At 41.8% G+C, this 27009-nt stretch overlaps 1 protein-coding gene across 1 annotated transcript in view; it reads right to left on the bottom strand.

Moving 5' to 3' along the window:
• Positions 1-27009, bottom strand: part of LOC148024763 (UDP-glucuronic acid decarboxylase 5-like) — a 62546-nt gene that overhangs the window by 19258 nt on the left and 16279 nt on the right. Inside the window, exons 4-6 of the mRNA XM_087694414.1 lie at positions 5663-5754; positions 273-337; positions 114-202 (exon numbers count right to left, since the gene is read on the bottom strand). Of these exons, the coding sequence (XP_087550540.1) occupies positions 114-202; positions 273-337; positions 5663-5754 (246 nt within the window). The remainder of the gene's footprint in view (positions 1-113; positions 203-272; positions 338-5662; positions 5755-27009) is intronic.

The raw sequence follows: 27009 nt of genomic DNA, 5'->3' as shown, positions 1-27009 counted from the left end.
AGCTTTAAAAATATTCCCATTTCTAACTTGAAAAGAATTTAGAGAGGATGTGTACTCCTTGACTTCCACTACTCATATTTCTTTCCAAAAAAGTCCAAAATTAACCTCCTAACCTATAGGATTAACATTGCCCCAATAATCTTCCTTTTGAGGATGCTGCAAAGGATCACCATATACTTCTGATGTTGAGCTTAGTAGTATCCTGCAATCCAAAAAAATGTACAAAGTAAAAAACAAGATGTAGACAAGTAAAAAGGAAAACTATGTGCTACCTTGCTTTCACGCGTTTGGCGAGGCCAAGCATATTCAGGGTCCCAATCGCATTTGTCTTCAATGTCTACAAACAAAGTTTCTATTAAGTAACCCCAATGTATATGCATCTCATGAATCATTTTAACAACTATAGCAACAAAGCACTCCAATCAAAGAGATGTAGCATAGCTTAAACAACTAAGACTGTGCTAAGAGAGGACATATTACCCTTGTAGTGATCAATGAAGCCACAGATATCCTAGACCCCATGCAAACATATATTATCAGGGATTTATTGCATGGGAAGAAAACAGCCTTTAAATGCACAATATTTGTAAGTAGAAAACTGGTTTACTCATTGGTGTATGAACTTTTTAAGGCTACACATAAACTTCAGGTCTCTCCATGACTATACTGAATTTGAATTGGGTTTGCAGTGATATGACTTAAACAATATATAGGAGCTTCCATGTTTAAGTTTAATTGTAAAATTAGGCCTTCATTTGCACTAATAGTTTTGATACAAAACATCTTGGTATCATAGGTTATTTCTTTATGGATGCAGATCAAAATATCAATGCATTGCTGCTATGTATGGCTACACTCATGGGTGAAATGCACGATAATGGAGTAGTCCAACTCTAAGATAGAAAAAGGATCCTCCTCAGCTGGCTTCTACAAACCATCCAGCCCCAATTTGCCTCCTGCACATGCCACCACCTACTCCTGCACTATGCACTGCCTCTGTGTGCTGCCTCCCTATAGTGACTAGTCATCCACCCACCACCAACCTCTTGTGCCATCGTCCTTCACCATACCACCCCCCGAAAGGAGAATCAATACATTTTCTCATGCTTCATAAGCATTACTTGTTTGCACAGAGATGGTTTCTTACTACTAACAACAACAACAACCATCTCACGCCATCCCCCCCCCCCCCCTGCACAAGCCAAAATTGACATCAGAGACGACGAGAGTAGGCGGCCTGTGAGGAGGTCACAATGGACAAATGCATTTATATCAGAGGACGACAAGAGTAGGCAGCCTGTGAGGAGTTCATCTTCCAAATCAGAGAATAAGATCCTTGGTACACATTGCAGTTTGGTAAATCCAGAGGCTCTCCTCAAATTTTCAGGAGATACAGGGCAGCAATTGCCAAGATCTCCAAGATTCACATTCTCTATGTAGTTGACCAGGCTAATGATAAGGAGGTTTAGTGGGTATAATTCCTAGCACTGCTATTTTGTATCACTCCTGACTTGCTGGTTTCCTTCAAGAGAATCAAAAGGCCCTGTTCTAGTATCAGGATTTCATGATCTCCTTTATTATGATTACGATCTTAGAGAGTTCATTGCATTAGATTTCAGGAGCTAGACCATTATTGAATATCTGGGATGCCAGAGATCTAGATGAGCCTCCAAGTGATCAGCTCCTTCTTTAGGGAGGAGGCATCAAGGAGGAGAGGACCTTTTGGAGAGAATGAAAGAAAGACAGGCAGACAAACATATATATTAATGTCTACCTGAGGCCAATGTGGCCTATGAGACAATCCAAAGTACATCGATGCTTGATGTCATTTCATCAGTAAAGTGGAGATACCAACAAAAATAAGTGCCCTATGAGACAATGCTGAAAATAAGTGTACAATGAGACAATGCTAGAGTATATGTATATGTAATGTCATCTCATAGGTAGAGTGAAAGAGAAGTCCCTATCTAATACTAGTATTTAAGGAACTCTAGTGAGGCTATAGAAAGATGCAGTGTACATCTAGAGCTGTGTGTAGAATGACTAGAGGTTGTAGCTAATCTCAAGTTCTGTGTGCACGATGTCAGCTATGATGCATTCCTAACTGCTCAACTGATGTCCCTAATGGTGAGTCTATAGTGTCTCACAATAACAGACCTGATTTGACTATGGTGCAGGATCCTTGATCATCATCCTTGTAGACAAGTTTGTCACACTCAATGGAGTGCAATGGCTCTATCTAGTGTGACTCCATGGCATGGAATGGAGGATGTCTGGTAGAGTGGCTTTGCCTCTACTTGGCTAATGGTATCTACAAGGTTTGCTCTGTGAAAAAGTTTCTCGCTGCTCTTTGTGTAGGTCCCTCTAGGTGAGCTAGCCTCCTATCTCACAATACTCCTGTGGCACCTCTGGGGCTCCAAGAGGCAGACACCTGGGCATCTCTGATCCTTGTACTCTATGATGTGGGAAGAGGTCCAAAGCCATCGCAAGAGACAATGATACTATCCCCGTATATCATAGTAATAAACATCTCCAAATGTAATGCTCCTCTAGCTCTAGCTCTCTATCATAGATCTAGCAAATCCTATCCTATGTTGATGTATCTGTGCATTTGGTTGTCTCCATCTATAGCCTATGGGAGGAGGTGCAAATCTGCCCAATAGCAACACATATGCCATTGTACAATGCCTAGATATTGATCTATCATTAAAGAGGCACAAGAAGTGACTCAAGTAGAACTCCATCCTCAAACCTAGAGGAATTGGTGGGTGGGTCCAAGTCCTCTTTGTCTCAAACCTCAAGATATTATCTCTAATCACCTAAGGTTAAGTGTGGTGGAAATTTGTGGTAATAACAAGATGGCTGAACAAAACACCTTTCCGATCCAAGGTCTTCATTTGGCAAATGTCAATTGGTGCTCTTCCTCTTGCCTCTAATCCTCCAAACTAAGGATTTCCAATCGTGGCTGCTTCTTTTCTCAAACATCTATAGAAACCCCCAGCCATTCCTTCCTTACTTGCTAGATAGTGCGAAAGGTTTAGTCACTACTATTGGCCATTTGATTTCAAGTGGTTGGGCTATTGATGTTTCCAAAAGACTGGGTCTTTTGACATTCCAAGTTCATGAATCCTGTGCAAGCCAATATGAAAGTGCTCTTTTGTTTGTTATATTTCTGGGATTATTAGTACACATCAACTATGAGGAATGCATTTGTCTTTGATGCTTCATCAAGAGTGCAAAGCTATATAGTCCGCCCGAAAGGACTTCTTCATTGGCAACTTGACTTGATTGGGTTAGTAGATATTTTCCCTAGACAAGATTTGCTTTCTTGGCATGCTGCAACTTCTTCGGCCCCCTTCTAGCCAATCTACTTCATGTGTACTTTCATTGTGATGTCTCAAAGAGTACCTATTGAGTCTATCGCATAGTTCGGGGCAGTTTCAAGAATGGAGGAAAGGGAAATAGAAAAAACCGAAGTTTCAAAGTTTTTGCTAAATTTTGGAAATGAGAAAACAACGTTTCAAATTGTACACTAAATAAATATACTATTACATAGGCATACAAATATATCAATGCCTACAACAACATGTACCCAAATTTCATACAAAACTTTGAGTCGTCATGTCATATGATTGAGCTCATGATTCATTACATGTGTCATAAGTGAAGACTCAATAGTTAACACAATTAAGACTCGATTTTCAAAACTTTAAATAATAAAGCAAGTTATAATATATGACTCATGAATCATTTGAAGACTGACATCAAGAACAATGGAACCAAGATGCATAATAAGTAAAATCAAAATACATGTAACTGTGTCATGTGAATAATCTATCCAAAGTCCAATGAGTACTAGTAATTACTGAGTATCAATATCAATGAACAATCATGGTATTGTCATTGTTGAGCTAAAACACGCTTTATAACCGATTAGCATCTTTAAACAACACCAAAGCATACTTAATTAATGAAAAATGTAAATTTGGTGTGCGCTTCATGAGAGTTTCAATGGTCCCCCAAAATCCCAATTTATGGAGCACCCTTCAACAACTCTAAATAGACAGGCTACCACCATTTAGCATCATTCCTTCGTGTAGGTTCTCACCCTTGCATGTAGATTTCAGCCATGAGCCTTTATCCACGTGGTAATCCAACCTTTATGATTGATGGTACTCCTTCCACTACTACTCCAGTGCCTCGCATCTTCATCCACTGTTGCTACCCACCATCTGGTGCTCTCCCTACTATTGTGTTTGGTCCCATCAGCCATCACTAGCCATCAAATTGCTCCCTATAGGTTGCGTTCCATCCTCATCAACCAAGCCACAATGTCCTATGTTCTTTCTCGACCTTCTAGAGCTTTTGTTTGGCCCTCCTATGTGCAAGCAACAATTCGTTGTGTTCTTTCTCCTCTAGGCAGCTCCTCTATTGTTGTATTTGCATCTTTCTGCATTTCCTCTCTACTCCAGGCATCATCCCTCCTATCGCCTCTGTCTTCTAACTGCCTTGTGATGATCAACATTTAGTGTTTCCCTCTTTTATCGCATTCCGACTCGTGGTCACAGCACTTGGGGATCCGTCACGAATGGACATCACTCTCTTAACACTTCATTGCTCTCTTGGGTCTGCTGTACACTCTTACTTTCATTTACATCACTCATTCACTCCAGAGTTTCTTCTCTCTCAATTTGAGTTTTGAGTTTTGCGTTTAGGGTTTAAGTCTTTCTTGTCACTATCTGAGTCTTTGTGTTTCACTCTTGGTCGTACATGATGTATCCTCAGTATAAACCCTAGCATATCTTTATATGGTATCATAGTTGGTGCTCTTCTAAAGAGTACCTTGCAGTGATTGTAAAGCCTAGTCTTTATGCGAGACTCACACACGACTTGATTCTGACTTAGAATGTCTCGGGCACCTTCTTTTGGGGGTCCTATCATGCCCTATCAAGCTTCTCCATCATTGGAGGCTCTAAGAAGGCATTATGGTCTCGAGGAGGACGTAGACACGCCTTCACCTTTACCATCTTCTTCAGTGGTCTCAAGGAGGACATAGACATTATGGTATATTCCCAGTGAGGAATGTAACCGACCTACCCCATTAACATGTATAATTATTACTAAAGTAGTAGCATGGGTAGCATGATTCTCATTGCAAGACAATTGGAGGACCATTTAGCATCAGAACCTCAGCAAAAGCATGCCTGAAACATGCATTTATCAATGACCTGGGAGCTTAAAAATGATTGTCAACAGTTATGATATGGTCAAAAATTACAGATATCCAAATTTGGCTGACTTCTGAACATTTAGGAGAAATGTGCTATGAAAACCACTATAAGGATCATTGTAAATGGTCATCCCTCCTTGTGTTCTCTGTTAGTCTAGGAAGGTAGCCATCTGTTAGTTCATTGAGCCTCTTTCCCTGTATGTACAATTACTGTGATGTTTGGTAGTTTCAGGGATATCTAAGGCTTAAGCCTACTTCTCCTATCCTCGTATCATTGCTATGCATCGGTGTGTGTTGAGTGTGCTTTTGTGCAAATACCTCTTACTCCTGCAAGATTTACCCTATCTTTTGGAAAACACAAATGCAACTTAGAGCCCACACAATACAAGAAACAAAAATCTAGTAGTCAGGAAAAAACAAAATTTAAATTACCTTAATAGGATTGTACTTGGTTGAAACAAGGGATGCAGGGCATGCTAAGTGATATATTTGGTCGACCTCCACAAATAATGGCATCGTGACATCTGTGTAGAAGGGAACCAGTTTAAACAAGATGAATGACTGAAATCTTAAGCACTACAATTAGGTTACCATGTCTGTATCCAAAAACAGTATTTCATACAAGACAAATGACACTCATCCAATCATGCTAGTATATGAGTTGCAAATGGTTAAACATAAAGTTGCATAGATAGGATTATGAAATCCATTGTTCCCACAAATGTTGGGTACATCCATTGATTCGTTTTTACATGAGGAAGACTCCTAATAAGCTAAAGGGGTGTTAATATCGCAATACAGAACAGGTGTAAATGGAAAGAGCTATATATTAGTAATGTCGCATTAGATGGTGTGTGCCACACGTGTAGATTGGCCATGAATGGCCTGTTGGGCTATCATAAGTACATATGGTCTACATGTGGTGCTGCCTAGTTCCAATACTCGTCCATCTGCAGGAAGAATGCTAGGTTCAGATAGACATTCTAAAAGCATGTCACTGGTGTGCTGAAGTATTTCTAAATACAGTATTTCACCAAACACCAAAAGGGCCAGAGAATGCACCTAATGACTGGCCAGACGCAAGTCACAAGGGCTAAAGTCTTACAGAGAGTACACAATCAAGAATTGTATTCTTGCTTTAAGTCCCGAGGTAGTTGTGGAACAGTGGACCTAGGTCCTAGACCTCAGAAAGATTTTTACTACTTGTTGCATCTAGCCTAAACGTATTCCAGTGGTGTAGAAATCGTGAACCATATCAAAAACAAGGAAAAGGTTTTTTAATATGACCTTCATAAGTCAATTTCAGCTCATAGGCCTTCAAAAAATAGCACGGCTAGGTCTCCAAAAATAGCTAGATTTATGCATGAAAAGATCTAAATTGGGTTTAGTGTACCTCTAAATTTTCTTAATGACCAATGAATAAAGTTTAGGGGAGATCTAATACAAGAATTAGTTCAGAAGTTTAATGTTATCTGCAGGTGTCAAGTGAAGGGGGTTTTATTGCTGGTCTGATCAGAGACTAGGGTTGAGCAGAGAAAGCAGAATGAAGAAAGTAGAAAAAACGTGTAGGATGAGCTTTTGAAACTTCATTCATCTCCCAATCCTTTAGCAAGTGTGTGCATGTCTAGCACATTACCCAGTTACTTGGATCAAGACCTTGTTCACACATTAAATGGCTTGGGCTCTGTAAATTAATCTGTTTTAAACCATTGTCATAGGTGTCCTTGATGTGTGCCAATAGTTGTGCCCCTCAGAAACCTGTACCTTAATGTTTAACAAAACACTTACAGTCACATCTCCCACTGATGGTTTTTTATAAATGTCCCAATATTTTTCGCAATGCTTCCCCTTGGAATTGTTTACATCCTTTAAAGTAAAACTAGGAAGGTCTGACTATAAATTTGGAAGTCCGTGCATTAGTCAATCTCGTATGACAGCATATCTAGAGGTGGTTGGAGCACCCTCCTGTCTGTTACAAAGTTTTCACGTGTTTCAGAAAAGGAAGTTTCAGAAACTGAAAGAAACAGAGTTTTGGAATTTTGGCCACTTGAAACACGTCGGAATGTACCAATAAATTATAATATAAATAATAATATATGTGTTTAAGGATGTACACACACACATATATAGAACATATGTATATATACATACTAAGCATACTAGAGACTAGAATCACTCAACAATCTTAATTTTTAACATAAGAATCCAAGATCCATCGTGCTCATTTCACAATCTCACATAGATACCAGTTTTGCATATTGCAACTTGCAAGATTCTTTAGTATTGAGTAATCTTAAATCACCCAAAATAACTTACAGTATTTTGAAACAAGCAACCCACAGGTGACATATGAGTTTACAAGAGTAACATGGTGCCAATTAGCATGGGGGGCCATGGTAATTTGTTGGCTGCAAGATGCCCAAACATCAACGAAATAACACATAAGGCTGAAATAGTGTGCACATGGCTTGTAAGACTAAGAATTTATTATATCTTGGCTCAAAATTGCAGAATAACAACACATAAGGCTGAAATAGTGTGCACATGGCTGGCAAGACTAAAAATTTCTTACATATTGGCTGAGAATTGCAGAAATTCAGATCTGAAATCTGCAAGAAAATAGGCTCAATGTTCACAAGAAAATGACCCATAAGGCTGAAATAGTACGCACAGTGCTGGCAAGACAAAAAACTTCATATATCTTGGCTGAAAAATGCAAAAAGTCAGGTCTGAAATCTGTAGGAACGCAAGCTGAATGTTCAGAGCTGAAGCTTACCTTTTGAGAAGAGTGCTTTCAGAGTTGTCAAGGTGACCAAGGACTGGTGTGCAGCTGTGGGGGCAGGTCTGGAGTAGTTCAAGCAGGCGCAGTGGTCCAAACATGCAAGGAACAACGAAATGAGCAGGAAAGAAAAAAACATAGCCAAAAAGGAAGTCTTACCCTGCCTGTCACTGACCGGCCTCTGAAACACCATTTCCAAGAAATGAAAATGGCCAGAAATGGCCATCCTGTTTCAACAAGTCGGAAGCATTGTTTCTAGAAACTATGGGATTCTGCTGTCAGAGTGCAGTGAATGCAGAAGCGTATGGACAAGACTGAAAGACAATGAATAGGAGAGAAAGGGAGAGACAAAAGAGACAAAAGAATGCAGAAATCTGCAGTCAATGAATGCTGAAATGAAGAGGGGAGATGTACAAGGGTTGTCGGTGTATCTCCTCGAGTTGGATCTCTCCCACCAACATGAAATGAACATCTAAGGATGGGCAGACTGAAATGAGCTAAAAATAGCTAGCAAAAGAGGGGAGAAATATGGCAGATCGGACAGCTAAATCTAGCTGACTGCTGCTAGATTTGGCTGACCTGCCAAATCTGGCCAAATGCCACTAAAAATGGCTGATTGAACAGCTGCACTAAATGCGGATTAAAGCCAGCCTGTCCACATCGTGCTATCCAGCCCACAAAATCTGCCCAAAGACTGGGGAATGCTAGAAATAATAACCAAACTGACAAGAAAAATGCATAATGCCCTCCGAGAGTACCTCTGAGAGAATTGACAACACCAATAGTAACCTGAGAAATGCTAATCCAAGGGATGACTAATCTCTAACATCTCTCTCAAATCCTGGATGCAGCATAAGACTCAAGGATCTGGAGTGCTATCGGAGAAAAACCTAAGGAAGCGTTTTTTTCTTCTTTCGAATGAAATGGTATTGAATCTCAATGTGCTTCGACCAAGCATGAAACAATGGATTCTCTGCCAAAGCAATGCAACTCTTATTGTTGCAACGAATTGTCATAGGACCTATCTAAGGACTACAAAGCTCTCCTAGCAACCTCCGAAGCCACATTGACTCACATGTGGTAGAAGACAACGCTCTATACTCCACCTCTATGGAAGAAAGGGCAACACTAGGCTGCTTCTTGCTACTCCAGAAGATAACACTTACACCTTAAGTAAAGCAAAATCGTGTCATTGACCTCTGGTAGTCAACATCTCTTGCCCAATTTGAATCCATCCAGCCTATAAGAACCAAAGGTGAATCTCCAATACCTACTAGATAATGAATACTAGGATCGGGGGTCCCCCTCAGCAACCGCAAAATCCTAATAGCGTACTTCCAATGTACCATCTTGGGTTCACTCATGAACCCAACCAACAAACCTACAAGAAAGCACAAATCAACCCAACTCTTAAGAAGCCAAATTAATTTTGACAAGTGACCATGCCTAGAAGTTCAAGAAGACTACGACGGCACTAACAAGATGTTTCAAATGACAGATATGAGCCTTCTTCATTTCTTTTTAGGCCATGAGATTTACCAGACTCCAAGAGGGGTTTTCATCTCCCAGTGGTGGCAGTATGTACACAAGCTTTTAGCCATGTTTGAGACAGAGGGATATAAGGCCATTTTTACTCCTATGGATCAGAACTGGAAGGTTGCGGCACATGCAGATTCTCCAGTGGCAAATGCTACCCACTACAAGCAATTGATTGGGTTCTTAAGATCATCCACGTAAACCACGAACAACGTGTGCCCTCCAACCGAGATGTGGATATACAACTAGGGATCAAAAGAGAAATATCAATACCCCAACTTCCCTTGGAGAAATGAGTCTATCTTCTCATTCCAAGCGCATGGAGCTTGTTTCAGGCCATAAAGAGCCTTCTTCAACCTATACACCTGTCCATCTGATGAGGAAAAACTAGGAGGCTGTTCAACATAGATCTCCTCCTTCAAATCACCATTGAGGAAGGCAAACTTCACATCAAGCTGATAAATAAGTCATCTCCTATGGTTGGCTAAGGCAAGAACAGCCCTAATGGTAGCCATTCGAGCGGTTGGTACAAATGTGTCATGGAAATCTACCCTTGGACGTTGTGCAAAGCCCTTTGCAATGAGCCACACCTAGAGCATATCCAGAGCACCATTACTATGATATTTGGTCTTGGAGACCCATTTTATATCAATTACCTTCCTATAAACGGGCCAAGGCACAAGATCCCAAGTGCCATTTGGCTCAGTAGCATGCAACCCTTGCTCCATAGCCTTCTGCCAATGTGGTGATTGTAAAGCCTCCTTCATGGAGGTGGGATCCCTATATATTGTATGGCACGGGTCATCAAACAATAGTTAGTACAAACAAGCTTGGTGTTATATGCTTGGTTCCTCCGAGAGACCACATCATCCTACTGCTACCACTCGTCAAAGACTCCCTCAATCCCTAAATCACGGAGTGTGTCTCGAGCCCAATGAGGTGGAGGCCAATATTTCTCCCGCTACTCACCATATGGCCAAGTCTCTGGAATATCCATTGAAACCAACTCAACGGCTGAATCAAGTGGTGAAGCAATCTCCTCCTCCACTGAGGGTGGAAGCTCAATAGACAAAGGCTTCAAAGGCATTGGAGCAGGTGCCCAGTTGTCACATGGATCTCCAAGAATGGGATGCTCAACACCCCCCTTTGCAGCTAGGGGCAACAAACCGAACATCTCAACTCATGTACACCACCTAGGAAACGAGATGATAAAGCCTATATCATTGGGATTGCAAGCTATATCCCACAAACACCGATCTCTTGGAAGTCGACTCGAACTTGTCTCTCTTCTTCTTCAAGATGTGAGTATAGACATTACACCCAAATATCCTGAAATAAGAGATATCCAGCCCCTATCCAAAATAAGCCTCAAAAGGGGTCATGCCAACCAGGGCAAAGTAGGGAATTGATTAAGAATGTGGACAACAATGGCCACTGTGTCGGCCCAAAGACACTGAGGTGTCTACTGATGCTCCATCATGGTCCATCCCATCTTGATCACGCTGTGATTCTTCCGCTCCAATATGACATTCTCATGAAGGGTATTCGTGTTGGCAAACTCCTAGTGAATGCCACAATCTACACCAAAACGAGTTAGCTCATGGGAAACAAACTCCCCTTCCTTGTCGAAATGCAGGGTCTTGAGTTCCATGCCAAACTTGTTTTCTTCAAAGATCAACCAATCCTTAAAATGTAAGAATGCTTCAAACTTCACAACCCACAAATATGCCCATGTCATCCTACTAAACTTATCAACAATTAGCATGAAATACAAACTCCCCTTATGGGACTCTATCCTCATGGATCCACATAAGTCTGTCAAAACAAGCTCCAAGGGCTCCTTACCTTGTTGTGAAGCCTTGCTAGTTATAGCATCCCTATGTTGCTTGCCACAAATACAAGATACACATGGCAAATGGCTCACCCCAATCTCTAACAATCCATGCACCAACTAACCACGAGCTGCCTTCTGAAGATACTCATAGTAAAGTGGCCAAACCAAGCATGCCAAAGCTCGGCCTAAGTCTATGAAGAAAGAAGAAAATAAGAAAACACAAAAGAAGACCGCATCTTGTATACTCCATTCTCCTCATGTCCTAAACAAAGAACCTGTCGAGAAATATCATCAAGAACTCGAAAGGAATTCTTATCAAACTCGACTGTCAAACCAAGAGCACAAATCTTGTGCATTGAAAGGAGATGATATTATTGAGCTAAGAAATCCATTCCATGCTGATTAGTCACTTAAACAGCCCCAAAACAAGATTAATTTAATAAAAGCCCTAAAACAAGGCACAGTTAGGGAGAGCTAAGCGAAACCCTAATTTGGGAAGGTCCATCCTCATCTATAAATAGACAGGCTGTCCCCATTCAGCCTGAATCCCTTTTTGTGCAGGTTTCTCACCCTTGAGTGCAGATTTCACCCATCAGTCCATACACACGTGGCTGTCCAGCCCCATCAATTGCTGGCACTCCATCTGCTGCTGCTCCAGTGGCTAGCATCCTCTGCTATAGTTGCCACCCACTGAGTGACACCCTTCCAGGCTGCGTTTGGCATCCATCAGCCATCGCCAGCATCTTCATCACCTTCTGCAACTTGCGTTTGGTCCCAAACCAGCCAAGCGATAGTTCCTACACACTCCAACTGCTTGCATTCGGTGTCTCTTGCTCCAAGCGATAGATGCTAGTGGTCTCCTCATCTTGGTAATATCTGCAGCTTGCCTTTACACTCATCTAGGGGCCACCTTCTCTCTTCCACACCTCTCCTACTTACGTTTGGTGCTCCGTGCCCTTCTCGCATCATCGTCTTGCAGCATTCTCCTCTTCCTACACTCCGTCTGGTGGTCGCAAACGTGGGATCTGTATCTAATGGACATCACTCGCCGGCACATTACTCTACCCTTGGGCACATTGTATACTCTTACATTCATTTACAACATTCACCTTTCTTCTGCTTGTGTTTGAGTTTCTGTGTTTAAGTTTTGAGTTTTGTGTTTAGGGCTTTAGTTTTGCTTTCTGTGTCTGTGTTTGTCTCGCTGTGCTTCTGTAACTAGCCTTCCTCCTCGGATAGGGTGGTAAATAACCTGATTAAGCACTATTTACAGCAATTAACAAATTTACAAACTGAAAAAGTACACTTTATACCATATAATATTGGACATTGGACACCCCATTAGCCCCAAAACCGATGCCCCTTTCGGTATTTATTTAACTTAATTGAAGAAGAAGTTGATGTACAATGGGATTCTCCCAATCCCTTTCAATATTCCAACTTCCCTTGTTGTCCAAAATGACAAGCAAGTCTTTAATCTCATTTGCTCCTTGATTTGGGCAATCAATTGGCCTTCACCCGCTTTGATGGAGATGAAAAACGACCCAAATTCAATTATTTGCTAGTCCCTCCACTTAAATGGGCTAAAAACAGCTTCAACCCTGTTGAATCCAAGTCTTGGAGCTTCCAATTTTTGGCACGCTTTCCCAGGTTGCTACTAAACCCTAATTTTTGCTGCAAATTAGGATTTACAACAAAGAAATTTGAAATTTCTCAGCCTCCGGTGATCTCAATGCTGCAATCTTTGGAGCAAGGCTGTAGAATGGCTGGGAGATGAAAGAGAATGCTGAGAAGAGAGAAAATTCAGATTTTTTCACGAAGAACTGAAGAAAATTTGTCACTTACTGCTGCTGCCCTGTCTCAACAAGTTATAGATGCAAAGAATTGAAGAAAATCACTCATTTACTCTTGCTGCCCTATCTCAACAGCCTGTAGATGCTGTCACCTGCTGTTGATTAGTCTTCTCCTCCCCCTGGCTACTTGAGAAGGTCCTCCAATGGCTGCAAATTAGACCATCTCATACCTCTCTCGTACAAGCTGAATACACTAAAAATGCCTTTCTCCAATCTCTAAAGACATTTTTCAGACTTGCATGGGCATTTTTGACAAGTGGTAGCCTTCCCAAATGGTTTTTCCAGCATTAACCATGATTAAATATTAAATTTCAGTCTTTTAATACTGAAAAATTAATCTATTAATTTTTTAATGCCCTGAAAAATAATCTAACTGGCCAATAATTAAATTGGCTAGGAAACTTCCATTCCCGAGTGTCTCTGCGCCATCTTTGACCATTAGATTGGCGTTAGGTACCATTAAACACCACTAATCTAGTGTCACCAACTGATACTTATGGCCAAATGAATGACCTAGGACAACAACTGGCACCAGATACCATGAAGTACCTGTGCGCCATAACTTATAGCAAATTTTGCCTTTAACATCCCGTGATTTCCTTCGATCCCGGGCTCGTAAATTTACTCTAACCCCAGTTACACCTCACATGTGCAACATTTACTTAACCATGTGATTAAAAATTAATCCACATGTTAAGTGAGGTTTCAAAAATACATATCCTCATGACAACTTCTATCATGGTTGTACACTCTATGTTTTCTCAGTGCAAACCCTAGCAGTGACTCCACACTCTTCTTCACATGGTATCAGGGCTTATGCTCTTATAAAGAGTATTGTGCATATATTGTGAAGTGCTAGTCCTTGCACGAGACACACAATACAACTCGTGATCGAATCACAATGTCACAGACAACTTCTTGTGACCCCATGATATCTTATCAGGTTTCTCCATCACTGGAAGCCCTAAGGAGGCCTTATGGACTCAGCCAGGAAGATAACATTCCATATTCACCCTCACCATCACCCTCTATGTTTACACCCATGCTAGATATTCCAAATTTCATTAACCTCACAAAGGAGTTTGAGAAGTGCCTATGCAATAAGTATGGACCAAAATACATCCCTTCTTCCTGTTTTGCTACTTCCAGACCGGTTAGTGAGACTGGCCACCTTTCTAATCATGGAGGCAATACTACATTGGAGACGACTAGTGATCCATTTTCATCATCTTTGTCAAGCCCTATGTCAAGTTTGTACAACCCTTTTGAGTCATTCGAATCAAAGCCCTCTCTTGTTTTGCCTTTTGGTGTGCACAAACCGAATGGTTAAATGTATGTAAATCTTAATAGAGGGGGCTCAAGAAGCAAACATTCATCATCAGGTATGCCTACATCTTCTGTTTCATTTGAACGAGTAATTGCATAATAGAGGCAATGTTGATGGGCCAAGCTATATTCATGGTTTGCCTCACATCAGTGAATGCTGCACGAGCTCGTCCAAAGCTCCCCAATTGCATCCACTAAGGGGATCATATACATGGTTCTACAATACAACCACTTCACAGACTCCCCCTTCGGATGACCCATAGATTTCCCAAATATCTTGTCACCCTCCTCTCCTAAGTCATGTAGTAGACTACCACTAGCTGGTGGAGGACTTTAAGAAACTCTTTCACATAGTACTCCCTAACTTGTTTGCCAACACAATGTTAAGAACAAGGGTGTCAAAGGTGTGTGCAATTATGCAAATGTCAAGATAATACTTGAATTTCTAGAAAGTGGGACCATAAAATCACTTATCCACTTATCGATTAGTAGATCCTACTCACAAGATAGCCTTGGCAATGGCTGAAATGCCATGCTTTTGGATATCAAGCTTCAAGGGTGCACCCACTTTGGGGTGAAGGCCACTCAGTAGGACAACATACATCAGGCAAAGGCACATCTCTCGATAGATGAGAACAACTTCAAGAGAGTTAAGCATTGCAGAGGTAGGGGATAGTTCGGTCCCCAACAACCCTAGTGGAGAGCGAGCACACTAGATGCGATACCCCCCGCCCCCAACCACCACCTCCTACCCCTTCTCTACCCTCAACTCAAACCCCCCCCAACCACCACCTCCACCCCCCTCCACCTCCCCACAATCTATTGTACATCAAAGGGGACCACCATCTCACATGCCCAACACCTCACCCCAATCCCCCCATTGATATTGCTCCCCCTACCACCCCCACTTCCTCACTCCCCCCCAAGGCAATCAAGAGCCCCCCACCCCTACGACATCTCCTCAATAGTAGCAAAGCCATAGAGCGGCACTTCCCTCCCAAAAGAAGCACCACAACCCCTACAAAAAGCTATGTCTTTGTCCCTACAATGCCCAAATCTTGCCAAAATATTCCCATTGTCATGGCCCTTGATCTTGTATGAGAGATGTGGATCATTGGGAGTTCTAAATTCTACTAGAAGTGGAATTTTTTATGATTCGTAAGTCTCAAAACAGCAAGGCATGCTCATTGGCTCCTTCAAATGGGCTAAACCATCTCTTCTTCCTTCAAACTTCCCACTATGAAAAATGTCTAAGGCCCAAGTGGAGGTTGTTTATGACGAGGTGATGGAGCATGTTTCCAAGTGGCTAGGAGAGGCAGGGTAGAAGCTACTTTCACATCAGTTGCTTAGATGCATTATGGACATCAAAGCATTCTCATCCACACCACAATGCAACCACACCTAGCATTGGATGTGATTGAGCGGCCGCTAGTCCACGTTGCTCGTTATTATCACGCATCATAGGCTCCCCTAATGACATGGCTAGTCCACGCTAGCATTGGATGTGATTGAGCGGCCGCTAGTCCACGTTGCTCGTTATTATCACGCATAGGCTCCCCTAATGACATGGCTCTTCAAGATGCACTTCACACTTCAAAGTGCAAGCATCATCCCCTTTCTCCACCCATGGGCCCATATGGGGAAGTGGTGTTCGCCCTCTAAGCCAGCCACCACTGAGCTCTTCTTGTCTTTGACCATGCCAAGCAAAAGCTTGTTTGGCAAATCCTAGAGTATACTCATGAGCATACACCTAGCATTTTGAAACTTGAACATCCTCCATTGCAATGGCGTATCCGGTCCTAAGAAGCTAATTGTTCAACATGAGCTTCAACCAACCCTTGCAAGGTACATCTGTTAAAATTTGAAAAGAGAATGAGAGGGAAAGTACAAAGCAAATGGCATGTTTATTAATGAAAGATGGGTGCCCTTTTATAAGCATATGACAAGATGGATTATGGTTTCCTAAAGAGATAAGGTTTGATGGCTAAAGTGCATTCACAGGGTGCAAGGTGGATGTAGGGAAACTCTTCCTTAATTGACGGGTACAAATTATTAGATAAAATAAATTAGCCTAGGCAATGTGTGCCTCCTGTTCAACCTCCAAAGTACACATGTGTTTGCGGTTTTAACACCCCCTTTCAAATTCATGGTTGTAGGCGTCTGTCTGCATGACCATCTTACAATAGCTTGGTCACCATGACTTACAGTGACATCTCCACCCTTGAGTTTCACAGATGCACAATGGACTTATAATCTGAAGATAATCAAAGGCTCTTCTAACTTGATTACTTGAGGTTCAAAGGTTTGATGATTTAGGAGACTTGGGATTGAGCAAAGATGATTTTAGCAAGGGCTGTTACAAATAATTTTTACGAGGGTTACATGACATGAATCAAGAGAGTTACAAAAGAGAATCACACATTTAGAGCAATTCTTCATAAGTAGACACATCTGGAGGAGCCTTCTTAGTTCCCTTCTTCTTCTTGTTCTTAAATGTCATGGATAATGCTTCATGCTTTTCATCTTCAACTTCTGCTTCTTCCTTGTCTTCTTCACCTTCCTCTTCACTTTCCTGGGCAATCTTCATGAGAAACACTTTTTGAGCTCACTTCCTATGAAAACAATCTTTTTCTTTATGACCGGACTCGTAACAAAAGTCACATACAAGGGGTTCATTATGAATGATTTTATTATGTCCTTTTTATTTTGATTGGGTGTAGAGCGCCTTGAGTTTTGGAGCAGTGTTGTTGATCTCTTGTTTAAATTTCAATCTCTTCTCCTCTTCACTCAGAGATGCCTCTACTTCCACCACTTTTAGAGAAGGCATATTAATGAGAGTGGTGACCACATGGTCATATTTTTTGGGCAATGACTTTAGTTAGACACCAATGATGGTATCCTCATCAATCTTTAGCTCAATACCTGCAAGTTGAGCTAGAAGTCCTTTCATATGAGTAAAATGAGATGCAAGAGGGCTTTGCGACTTCATTTGAAGACATAAAAACTCAATTAAAAGACCAAACTTGGAGCTCTTTGACTGAACACCAAACAATTTGTTGAGTTGGTTCCATGTCTCTAGTGGTATCACAACCATCAACATGGTGTATTTAAGTGTCATCCAGCTCAAGCTTGATGATTGCTTGTGCCTTGTCATCCCGTGCTTCCCAAGCAGTTTGTTGAGCCGTTTCACAAGGTTTTTCTCCTTGTCATTGGCTGTATTCCAAAGTCCCTTCTTCATCAGAATCAGTTTGATTCTAGTTTGCCGAGTATGGAATGCATAACCTTTGAACTTGGTGGATCCATTTTCAGCATTGAAGGCCATGATGTTGTGTTTAGAAACACAAGATCTCAGTAGGAATACGGACTAGGAGACACGGCAAAGAGAAACTCCTTTTACAGCAACGACTCTCAGTTATGAAGGTTGAGAAATGGCAACGATGTTACATACTTCTTTGGTAATACAGTGGTCAAAACTCATCTCAGATTAGTAATATTGATTACAACGATGATAGAGCAGCTCATGTCAGTAAAGGAATATAGACAATGAGGCAGATCATGAGCATCAATGTCAAAGGCACAATCAGTTTACACTCAATGGAATCCATTTCATTCTGACACAATAAGCAGCAGCAATGTCATGGTTACCAATACAAGTTTCCATGTGGTTGGCACCTGTAGATCTGTTTCTCTTCAGCAGAGGCAGCAGGAAGAATAACACCAGCAGATGAGCTGGCTATGCCACAATTAGAGTAGCTCATAACCAGCACTACTGAGCACAATAACCATAGTAAATAACCACAGATCAGTCAAAAGGAGCAGCAGAAACCTCAGAAAATGGTGGCATATTCATCTGCTAATGGTGCCAGGGAATCAGCGTGACAGCTCACATGGGCACCTTACTCTATTCAGGCAAAGACAGTTGTAGGAATTGTGATTCTTGCTAGAGCAGTTCACATGAGTGCAGTCTGAACAGCTCATCATTTGTATTAATCACACAAAACATCCGATATGAGAGAGAGTGGCCAATCATGTGCTGTACAGGGACTGTAATTCAGCGTGGGCAGCAGCTCTATCAGTTAACAATAGATTCATCCTTGATTTCAGGCAGCAAAGAATCAGGAAGAATGTGCCTCCATAACCAGCATGTTTTTGCTCCCACGTCAGTAGCATGATTCAACGAGATTAAAGCTCCTGATTCACCAATACAACAGTTGTGTAGATCACAGCAGACATGTAGTCCATAGCAGTGGTAGATCTCCTCAGGTAAACTCTTTGAAGCAGAGATGATAGCCATTGGCATAGATAGAAGCAACAAGGAAGGGCTTCAGTGGGCAGCACCAATTTGAGTTTTCTTCCATAGCAGATCTTGATCCAAGTGAATGAACTGCAGCAAATATAGATGCACCACAGGACTGTTAAGAATCAGAGTTTGCAGCAGTAGAATGTGTGCACAAGAGGGAGAGAAGAGCTAAAAGTACAAGAATGAAATCTTGCTTACTAAGTTGCTTAGAGTACAACTTGGGTACACTCTCTCACAAATGATAGTGACCCATAGGCTGTTTGTATAGCCCTTTGCCAACTAGGGTTAGGGTTTCCCCTGCCCCTAGGGCTATTCACACTCATCTGCCCTTATACTCCCTTGCTTACAATGGGTTTCTATGCCTATCTTCTAACACCCCCCCTCAATGCCAGGGTGGCATTGGATTACAAGGCATGTAAAAGATTCCCCCCCTTTTTGGGATGCCTTTATAAATTAGGCTTACAAGGTTGTTTTAGGTAGATGATTTAAATAGTCAAAACAGTCGATCTTCAAATGAATTGGAGACATAGTTGGCCACCAATTCTCTGAGTATTTCAGGAGTATTGGGGCATTTACTTATTATATGCCCTGTCTTCTTGCATTTGTTACATTTCATCTTCTCGGGATACTTCTTCCAGCAGTTGTTTACAAGATGCCCTTTTTTCTTACAAAAAGAACATTTAGTGAGAACTGTATGAACCAATACTTATTCACGGGAATTTGAAGTTGCCTGACTGTTGCTACTTTCTTTGTGGTTCCTCTTTTCTTCATCCAAACAGGATTGAATGGTACTTGCCAAAGTAGGATCTGGAATGTTGGTGAGAGTGGTTACAAGAGTAGGAAACAACTGTTTTACAGCTTTTAGGAGAATAGCAATAGCATCTTCTTCAAGTATTGGAGCTTGTACAGAAGCAAGCTGTGCCATAAGTCCCTTCATATGAGAAATGAATTTTCCCAAATCTTCTCCTGAACGATATTCCAAGCTAAAGAATTCAATTTTAAGGAAGATTTTAGTATTCTTGCCAGTGGCTCCATAGAGCTTTTCAAGCTCATTCCATTTTTCTTTAGCAATGTTTAGTTGATCAACATGATGAATCAGGGATTCATCTAAGTGTAGCATTATGATTGCTTGAGCACGTTGGTCATCCTCTATATCAATCATATTTACAGAGTTTACAACTCTACTTCCTTGAATAAGAGGCCAATACCCTCTCTCCATCATTTTGTATTTTATAAGTACCTGCCATGGATGGAAATCCTTACCATCAAACTTTCAAATTTGAGGACGGACATCAGCATATGTTGTGGTCATTGGGAAGGTCTTACCACTTGTTAGGACAAGGGCAGTGTCTAGTCCCTTACAAACCTTTCACTGAATGCGGAAGCAAATTAGACAAAGTGAAGTCAAAGTTGCAATGAAGAGAAAGTCTGAAAATCATATAAGTGTAATATTTCAAAGTATGACTTTGGTGGTCCTTTCTTATGAGCAAGCTTCTTCCGTGGTTTAATAGCCTTTTTAGGTTTTAATGAAGTAAACCTAGACTGGACTTCAAGCTCCTCCTTGTGGTATGGCTTAGTGGATGAAGCTTGTGTTGGACACGGTTTGTCTTTGATCTCAATGCTTGTTGCTGACGACTCCGAGGAGAGTATGATGACACGCATGCTATTGATTTCACTGACCAATGTACTTGAGACAATGTCACTTACAGTATGCAATACACTTCTTATGCATAATGGTCTATGTGTTCATTTTACACATAACCTTACAACAATTCATGAAGAGGAATAAGAAACTCACTGGGTTTTAGTGAATGCCCAGTAAGCTATTCAACTGATGATTTATGATTAGTGTTAAGAGAACACTATTATCAAGCTTAGTGAAGTGCTTGAATGGAACCCGATTAGAAGTCGGCTTCTCGATGCTTGGTGATGTCCGTTGATCATGCCCAAGAGCTTTAGACTCTGGAATAGGATTCAGAGACTCTGCTTCAGTGATTAGAATCACTGTTAATGAAGCTCAAAGTGTAAAAATGCCAAAATGTCAAGTTTGGAGCTTGTTGGCTATGGCTGCCCAAAAAAACACAATTAGGGTTTGGCTTGTAGCAGCCAATAGAGGAAGAATTTCTCAGAGCCCTCTTAGCTGAGGATAGCCCACTTTGGGAGGTATCAAACCCCTATGATAGGGGCTGGGATTGCAGCCCGAAATCTGCGCCTGTCCAGACTATGCCGTTTTCTGAAATCTTGCCAATGCTGGCCTCACACGTGGACAATATCAGTGTTTGAACTGACGAGGAGCTGCGCCCTGATGTGGGGAAGAGATTTCCAGAAGAAAGCTCAGGCTAATATGGCCTCCTTTGTCCTCCCCAAGTCCTCCAATGGAGGTAGGTTGCAGGCAGCTATGGAGGAAAGAAGGATAGGATGAAGAAAATGACAGCTCATGTGCACTTAGTGATGACTGATGCTGAGGGAAGCTGAGGGGATCAGAGATGGCTCTGATACCATGTTAAGAATCAGAGTTTGCAGCAGTAGAATGTGTGCACAAGAGGGAGAGAAGAGCTCAAAGTAAAAGAATGAAATCTTGCTTACTAAGTTGCTTAGAGTACAACTTGGATACACTCTCTCACAAATGATAGTGACCCATAGGCTGTTTATATAGCCCTTTGCCAGCTAGGGTTAGGGTTTCCCCTGCCGCTAGGGCTATTCACACTCATCTGCCCTTAACTCCCTTGCTTACAGTGGGTTTCTATGCCTATACTCTAACAAGGACAGCTCCTCTTCAACCTCATTGCCATGATAGCAGCCATGTCTTTTGAGAGAAAGATCTCCAAAGATCCATACCTCACAATGCTCTAAGATACCATGTTAATATTTGAAAAGAGAATGAGAGGGAACGTACAAAGCAAATGACAAGTTTATTCATGAAAGATGAATGCCCTTTCATAGGCATACAATAAGATGGATTAGGGTTTCCTAACGATCAAGGTTTGGTGGCTAAAGTGCATTCGCACAGTGCAAGGTGGGTGTACGGCGACTCTCCCTTTATTGATGGGTACAAACCATAGGATCAAATAAAATTAGGCTAGGCAGTGTGTGCCTCTTGTTCAACCTTCAAAGTACATCATGTGTTTGTGGTTTTGACAGCGTCGAAAACAAGCATAAGCTCTCTCCATCCCAAGATAGAGTTGATAAGGTGCTTCCAGGAGGAACCAATCTCACACATTTTGGGAGTACTTTATTAGTACCCATGGTAAAAGAGGAGAAGTATGCACCTTGATTGGTTCAAGCTTACTATCCTAATTCCTTCATGAGGGACCACATGAGTATTGCTGCAGATCAAGCCTTATGGGTGAGGCTAGACATGGGGACCCCTAAATTAGAAACCTCAATGTTTATGCATATACAGCGGCTCAAGCACATGCTAGTTTCCGGACAAAGACTATGGCCGGACTGCTTGAGGTGGAATTTTGGATCATTGGAGGTGACTTCAACACCCTAGAGACTTTGGAAGATTAGCACCACGGAGGCATTGACTTCCAAGGTATTGTTGATGATGAGAAAGAGGCCTACAAGGCTTTCAATTTCACAAAAGGAACCGTGATATCTAGAGAGACTTGACTTTCCCTAGACACATGGCTCCCTAGAATTTCTTGAGGGTACATGTGGCTTGGTGGTATTCTTCTAGAGCAACTAGATAGGTTCTATGTGGGGGAGTGAGATAGTTCATAGGGTAGGCAAATTGGAAAATTGGTATGGACCATGCTGTCTGGTTCTTCTTTTTCTAGATGCACCTACTTCAGCGCTTGACCCCTACTCGTATCACACTCCAAATTTGACTTATGAGTGTGAGGAAGTGCAAAGAAAGATCAAAGAGCTCTTTTCCAAGGACCGGGAGATGGCGTAGACCCTAGGAGAGTCAAGCACGATTTGCAAGAGGCAGTCCCCCATGCAAGAAAGAAATATTGGGAGGAGGAAAGGGCCCTATAGCAAGATTTGGCAAATATCCACAAGTTGCTACACGGGTTCCCCGATGATCATATCCTACATGCGGAAGATTTGTGGATGTGGAAGTATGGAACTAGCAAGTTGCTTGATGTAGAAGAGTGCTGAGGATGTTGGTAACCAAATTGTGGCTGCTGAATCAAGGTAAAGATGCCTCTAAAAAGTAGCATACTAATAGTAGATGGTTGGTAATGATGATGGTGTAATAGTGGAAGTGTGTGCAAAGGGATTAAAGGAATGAAGAGTAGTGTGCATATTGAGTCCCTTTTATAAGAACTATTCAAGCCAAAAGATGTCATGTATCATAAAATTGTCTAGAGTGTTGTACAAAATGGCATAAATTTGGTGGCTCAACAACCCCTCCTAGGCCCAAACTAAGACCAAAGTAGAGTGACATGATGGCTCATCCTCGACCCAAATGGTCCTACCCCAAAGAGACCAAGGGTTTCACTATGGACTATCTAAGGACCTACAAGAATATTAGAGGCAATGGATTTTTTTTTTTGGGTCACTCGAATGGAATGGAACTTGGTTTCTTCTTTTTCTTTTTTTGAGATTGTTTGACAATGACTCCGTAATTCCTACAATACTACAAAACCACACTCAAATGTTTTAATAAAGGTATCAAAGAAGTAAATGGTAAAGTAATTGTAGTGTCAATGGTAGCTACTCAAGATCCTAGGTGAGCAATGTGCTCATGTATGCTCTACTCCATGAAGTAAATGGGAATCGTGCTACACAATGCATAGGTTTTCCCCCTTGAAGGAGCATCTGCTCTTGCAAGCTTTCACTCAACCAAGGCACACCCAACATATACACAAAATGCTAATGCAGAGGAGTAATGAAATAGGGGCATATTCATGCAACAAGGTGCTAGTTGGCTAGTGCCCTCATGGGGGAATTGTTCACTTTTCCAAGAGCCCTTTTACAAGAATTAATTATGGAATGAGATACAGTGATGTATGCAATGAAAAAAGGGTAGATACTCTTAGCCTACCTATGTTAGTCATGTTAGTCATGTCAATCTATCATCTCCCGATTGTGAGCTCTTACCAAAGTCTAACAGAGACATAGGAGCTCTAGCAGCTTAGGTGCATTTTCTTTATTTGTCAGCTTCCTATGCATTCCTAGGACAATTTTTGCTTTCCATGGTTTACCTAGACCTAACCAACAGTCATTGTCATCTAGGATTTTTCTAAGGTCTCCCCTATTTTTGTGGCATTTTTCTCTTCAATGACCAACATTTATTGCTGCTCGGCCAGCATTTATGGCCCCTACAAGAGCAAGTCATCCAGTTTTTTTGGTGTTTTGGCTTTTTATAGTCGCACCCCCCACTTGACAGACACACACACTCTTCAATCTCCCATTTGCAAGTGCACACTTTGACTCTCCATGCTTAGTGCTGCAATCGCCATCACCCTGATCTAATGCCCTCACTGATGCTTTGGGCTGCATGCAAGGATTGATCAGTCCATTCCCATTGTATCAACATTCTTCTTTAGTCATTGCAGTATTCTTCCTTCATCTTGTGCTTCCTCTCTTTCCCTCTCTCTCTACTTCTCTCTATGTTTATGTTTCTCTTCCATTGCACACTCTCACATGGTATCATCGCCTAAGTGAGGACACAAACTATAGATGTCTTACAGAACAGCAGGTTTTCATCGTGGATGAGTAGCCCAGATTTCTTAAACACAGATTTTCAGGTTGTGTTTGCTGCATTTAGTGCCTGTACAGGTGGTTCAATGCCCAATTGACCCTTTCAAAGACCCAAGTGACATCATCCAAGACCCGGTGACCTTGTTCAAACATCAAGTGGCTCCAATTTTCTGTGTTTTGCAGGCAACAGTTTTTTGGCTCAAGCAATAGCTTTCTAGCATAGACAATAGCTTCCTAGTGCAGGCGACCCCCTTCAAGTGCCAAGTGATAGCCTTTCTTTGACAAACGTAGCTTTCTGGGTGATTGCAAAATCGAAGATGTCATACCAATTCACACACTTTGATGACTCTAAGGAGGAGCTTCTTTCCAGACACTCTTCTGAACAGAGACGTAATTATCGCGATTATAGTTGGCGAGAGGAGTCCCCCATTCGAACCTGTCCCCCTTCTATTCATCTATCACAAAAGGCTCCATCCTCAATGAAGATGCCATCCTTGATACCGTCAATGCAGGTGCCTATATTACCTTCATTACCCAAAGAAAACAAACTCAATGGTTCCAACTATTCATTGTGGTCATGTAAGGTGGAGTGCATACTACTTGACACATTCAATCTTTGGACTCTTGCTTCTGATTCTATCCCTCATCCTAAGAAAGATCCAACAAATGGAACTTCTATGGACTAAGTAGCCTTGTGGGATCGGCTAAACTCTTGGGCCCAATCCTTTCTCTTTATGAGTTTGTAGGATTCTATCCTTGTGCATGTTCAACATAAGACATCTGGCCGCAAGATTTCCCCTAAGAAGAAGTTGTGGATGCTCAATCTTGATGACTCCCCTCTAAAGGAGCACATCATAAAGATGAAGGGCATGAGGGGTGAGCTTGCCTCTCTTGGTTAGATAATATCCTCCAAAGACATAGCTATGCTCCTTTTGACTCAACTACCATCTCCTCAATTCAATGTCTTCTACACTAGCCTTATCACATCAAGGACCCCCGCGAGACACTCTTATGGGAGGATCTTTCACCGCTTGTCTTGGAGCATGACGAGCAACTCAAAGAGATTGGAGCTAGTGGTTCTGGCTCGAGAAGGCGCAAGCCAAGGACAAGAAGGATGAGAAGAAGGGGAAGAAGCCCAAGTTCCAACACTATGGGAAGGGCACTCATCCTGAGAAGAAGTGTTGGCAAAAGTACCCCCATTTAAAGACAAAGGAGAAGGCTTCAAAAGATAAGAAGGTTGCCCCTGTGACGATAGAGTCTATCTTTGTGCATGTATTTGCTAAGGAGCATACAGCTCTTACTCCTTCCACTCGAGAGAATCCTTGGCTCATTGACAGTGGAGCCTCTTCTCACATGACCTACAAATAGGATTGGCTTCAAGACTTGAGTGCCAAAGGAGGCACCATCACTATTGTTGACAATTCTATTGTTCTCGTCTACAGAGTGGAGACTATTCCTTCATTGCCGAACAAGCAGTCTTCTTCAGCCAAAGTTCTTTATGTACCAGATTTAGGTTTTAACCTTTTGTTTGTTCATAGTCTTACATGGCTTGGTACCTACATGGTATTTACACAAGATGCAGTGACTATGGAGGATGCTTCTACAAGTGTTGTTCTTTGGACAAGATCACAAGAGGGTGAGCTTTACATACACATAGCCTTAGCCGCAAGGTCTTTCCATGAGCTTGGGCTGCTTTGGCATGCTTCTTATGGCCATCTTAATTTTGATGCTATATGACAGCCTTCTCAAAAGAAGATAGTGGAGGGACTTCCTAATTTCCCTCCTATTCACACTTTGTGCCCTAACTGTTTGAGGGGCAAGCAACATATGTACCCTCATCCCCAGGTTGCCCCTAGGAGGGCTTCTACACCGCTTGAGTTTATTCATACTAACCTTTGCAAACCTATGGGCATAGAAGGCCATATATTTGATGTTGATCATAGACGACTTCAATCATTATGTGTGGATTTTCTGGAGTACAAGAGCGAGGCGTACTCCCATTTCTACGAGTAGAAGGTGTTTGTGGAGATAGATTGCTTCCAAATTTTATGGCATACGAGAAGATCATGCTTGAGAGTTTAGTTCTAATCTCTTTTCTCAATTTTATAGGGATCGCGGCATTCGGGTGGAGTATACCCATCCGAACACACCTTCACAGAATGGTGTGGTGGAGCATGCGAATCGAACCATACTAGAGATGGTCCGGAGCATCGAGGCTTCCTCATTTTGTGGTAGGGCGGTGGCTACTATGGTTCACATCCACGACCATTCTCCGACTTCTGCATTATGGGACATGACTCCCTACAAGGCTTTCTTTGGTCAAAAGCCCTCCGTATCCCACTTCCACATCTTCGGATGTGATGCATTTGTCCATGTGGACAAGAAGAAGAGAAAGATGAAGCTTGACTCAAAGTCCAAGAAGCTCATTTTTGTGGCCTATAGCACTACCACAAAGGGCTATTGACCCTGCGACCTGCAGACACGGAAGCTTAAGGTGAG

Source organism: Lygodium microphyllum, chromosome 15 (assembly GCF_053477565.2).
Source record: "Lygodium microphyllum isolate KBCC chromosome 15, Lygodium_microphyllum_v1.1.10, whole genome shotgun sequence".
NCBI lineage: Eukaryota > Viridiplantae > Streptophyta > Polypodiopsida > Schizaeales > Lygodiaceae > Lygodium > Lygodium microphyllum.
This window is presented reverse-complemented; position numbering and strand designations above follow the sequence as displayed.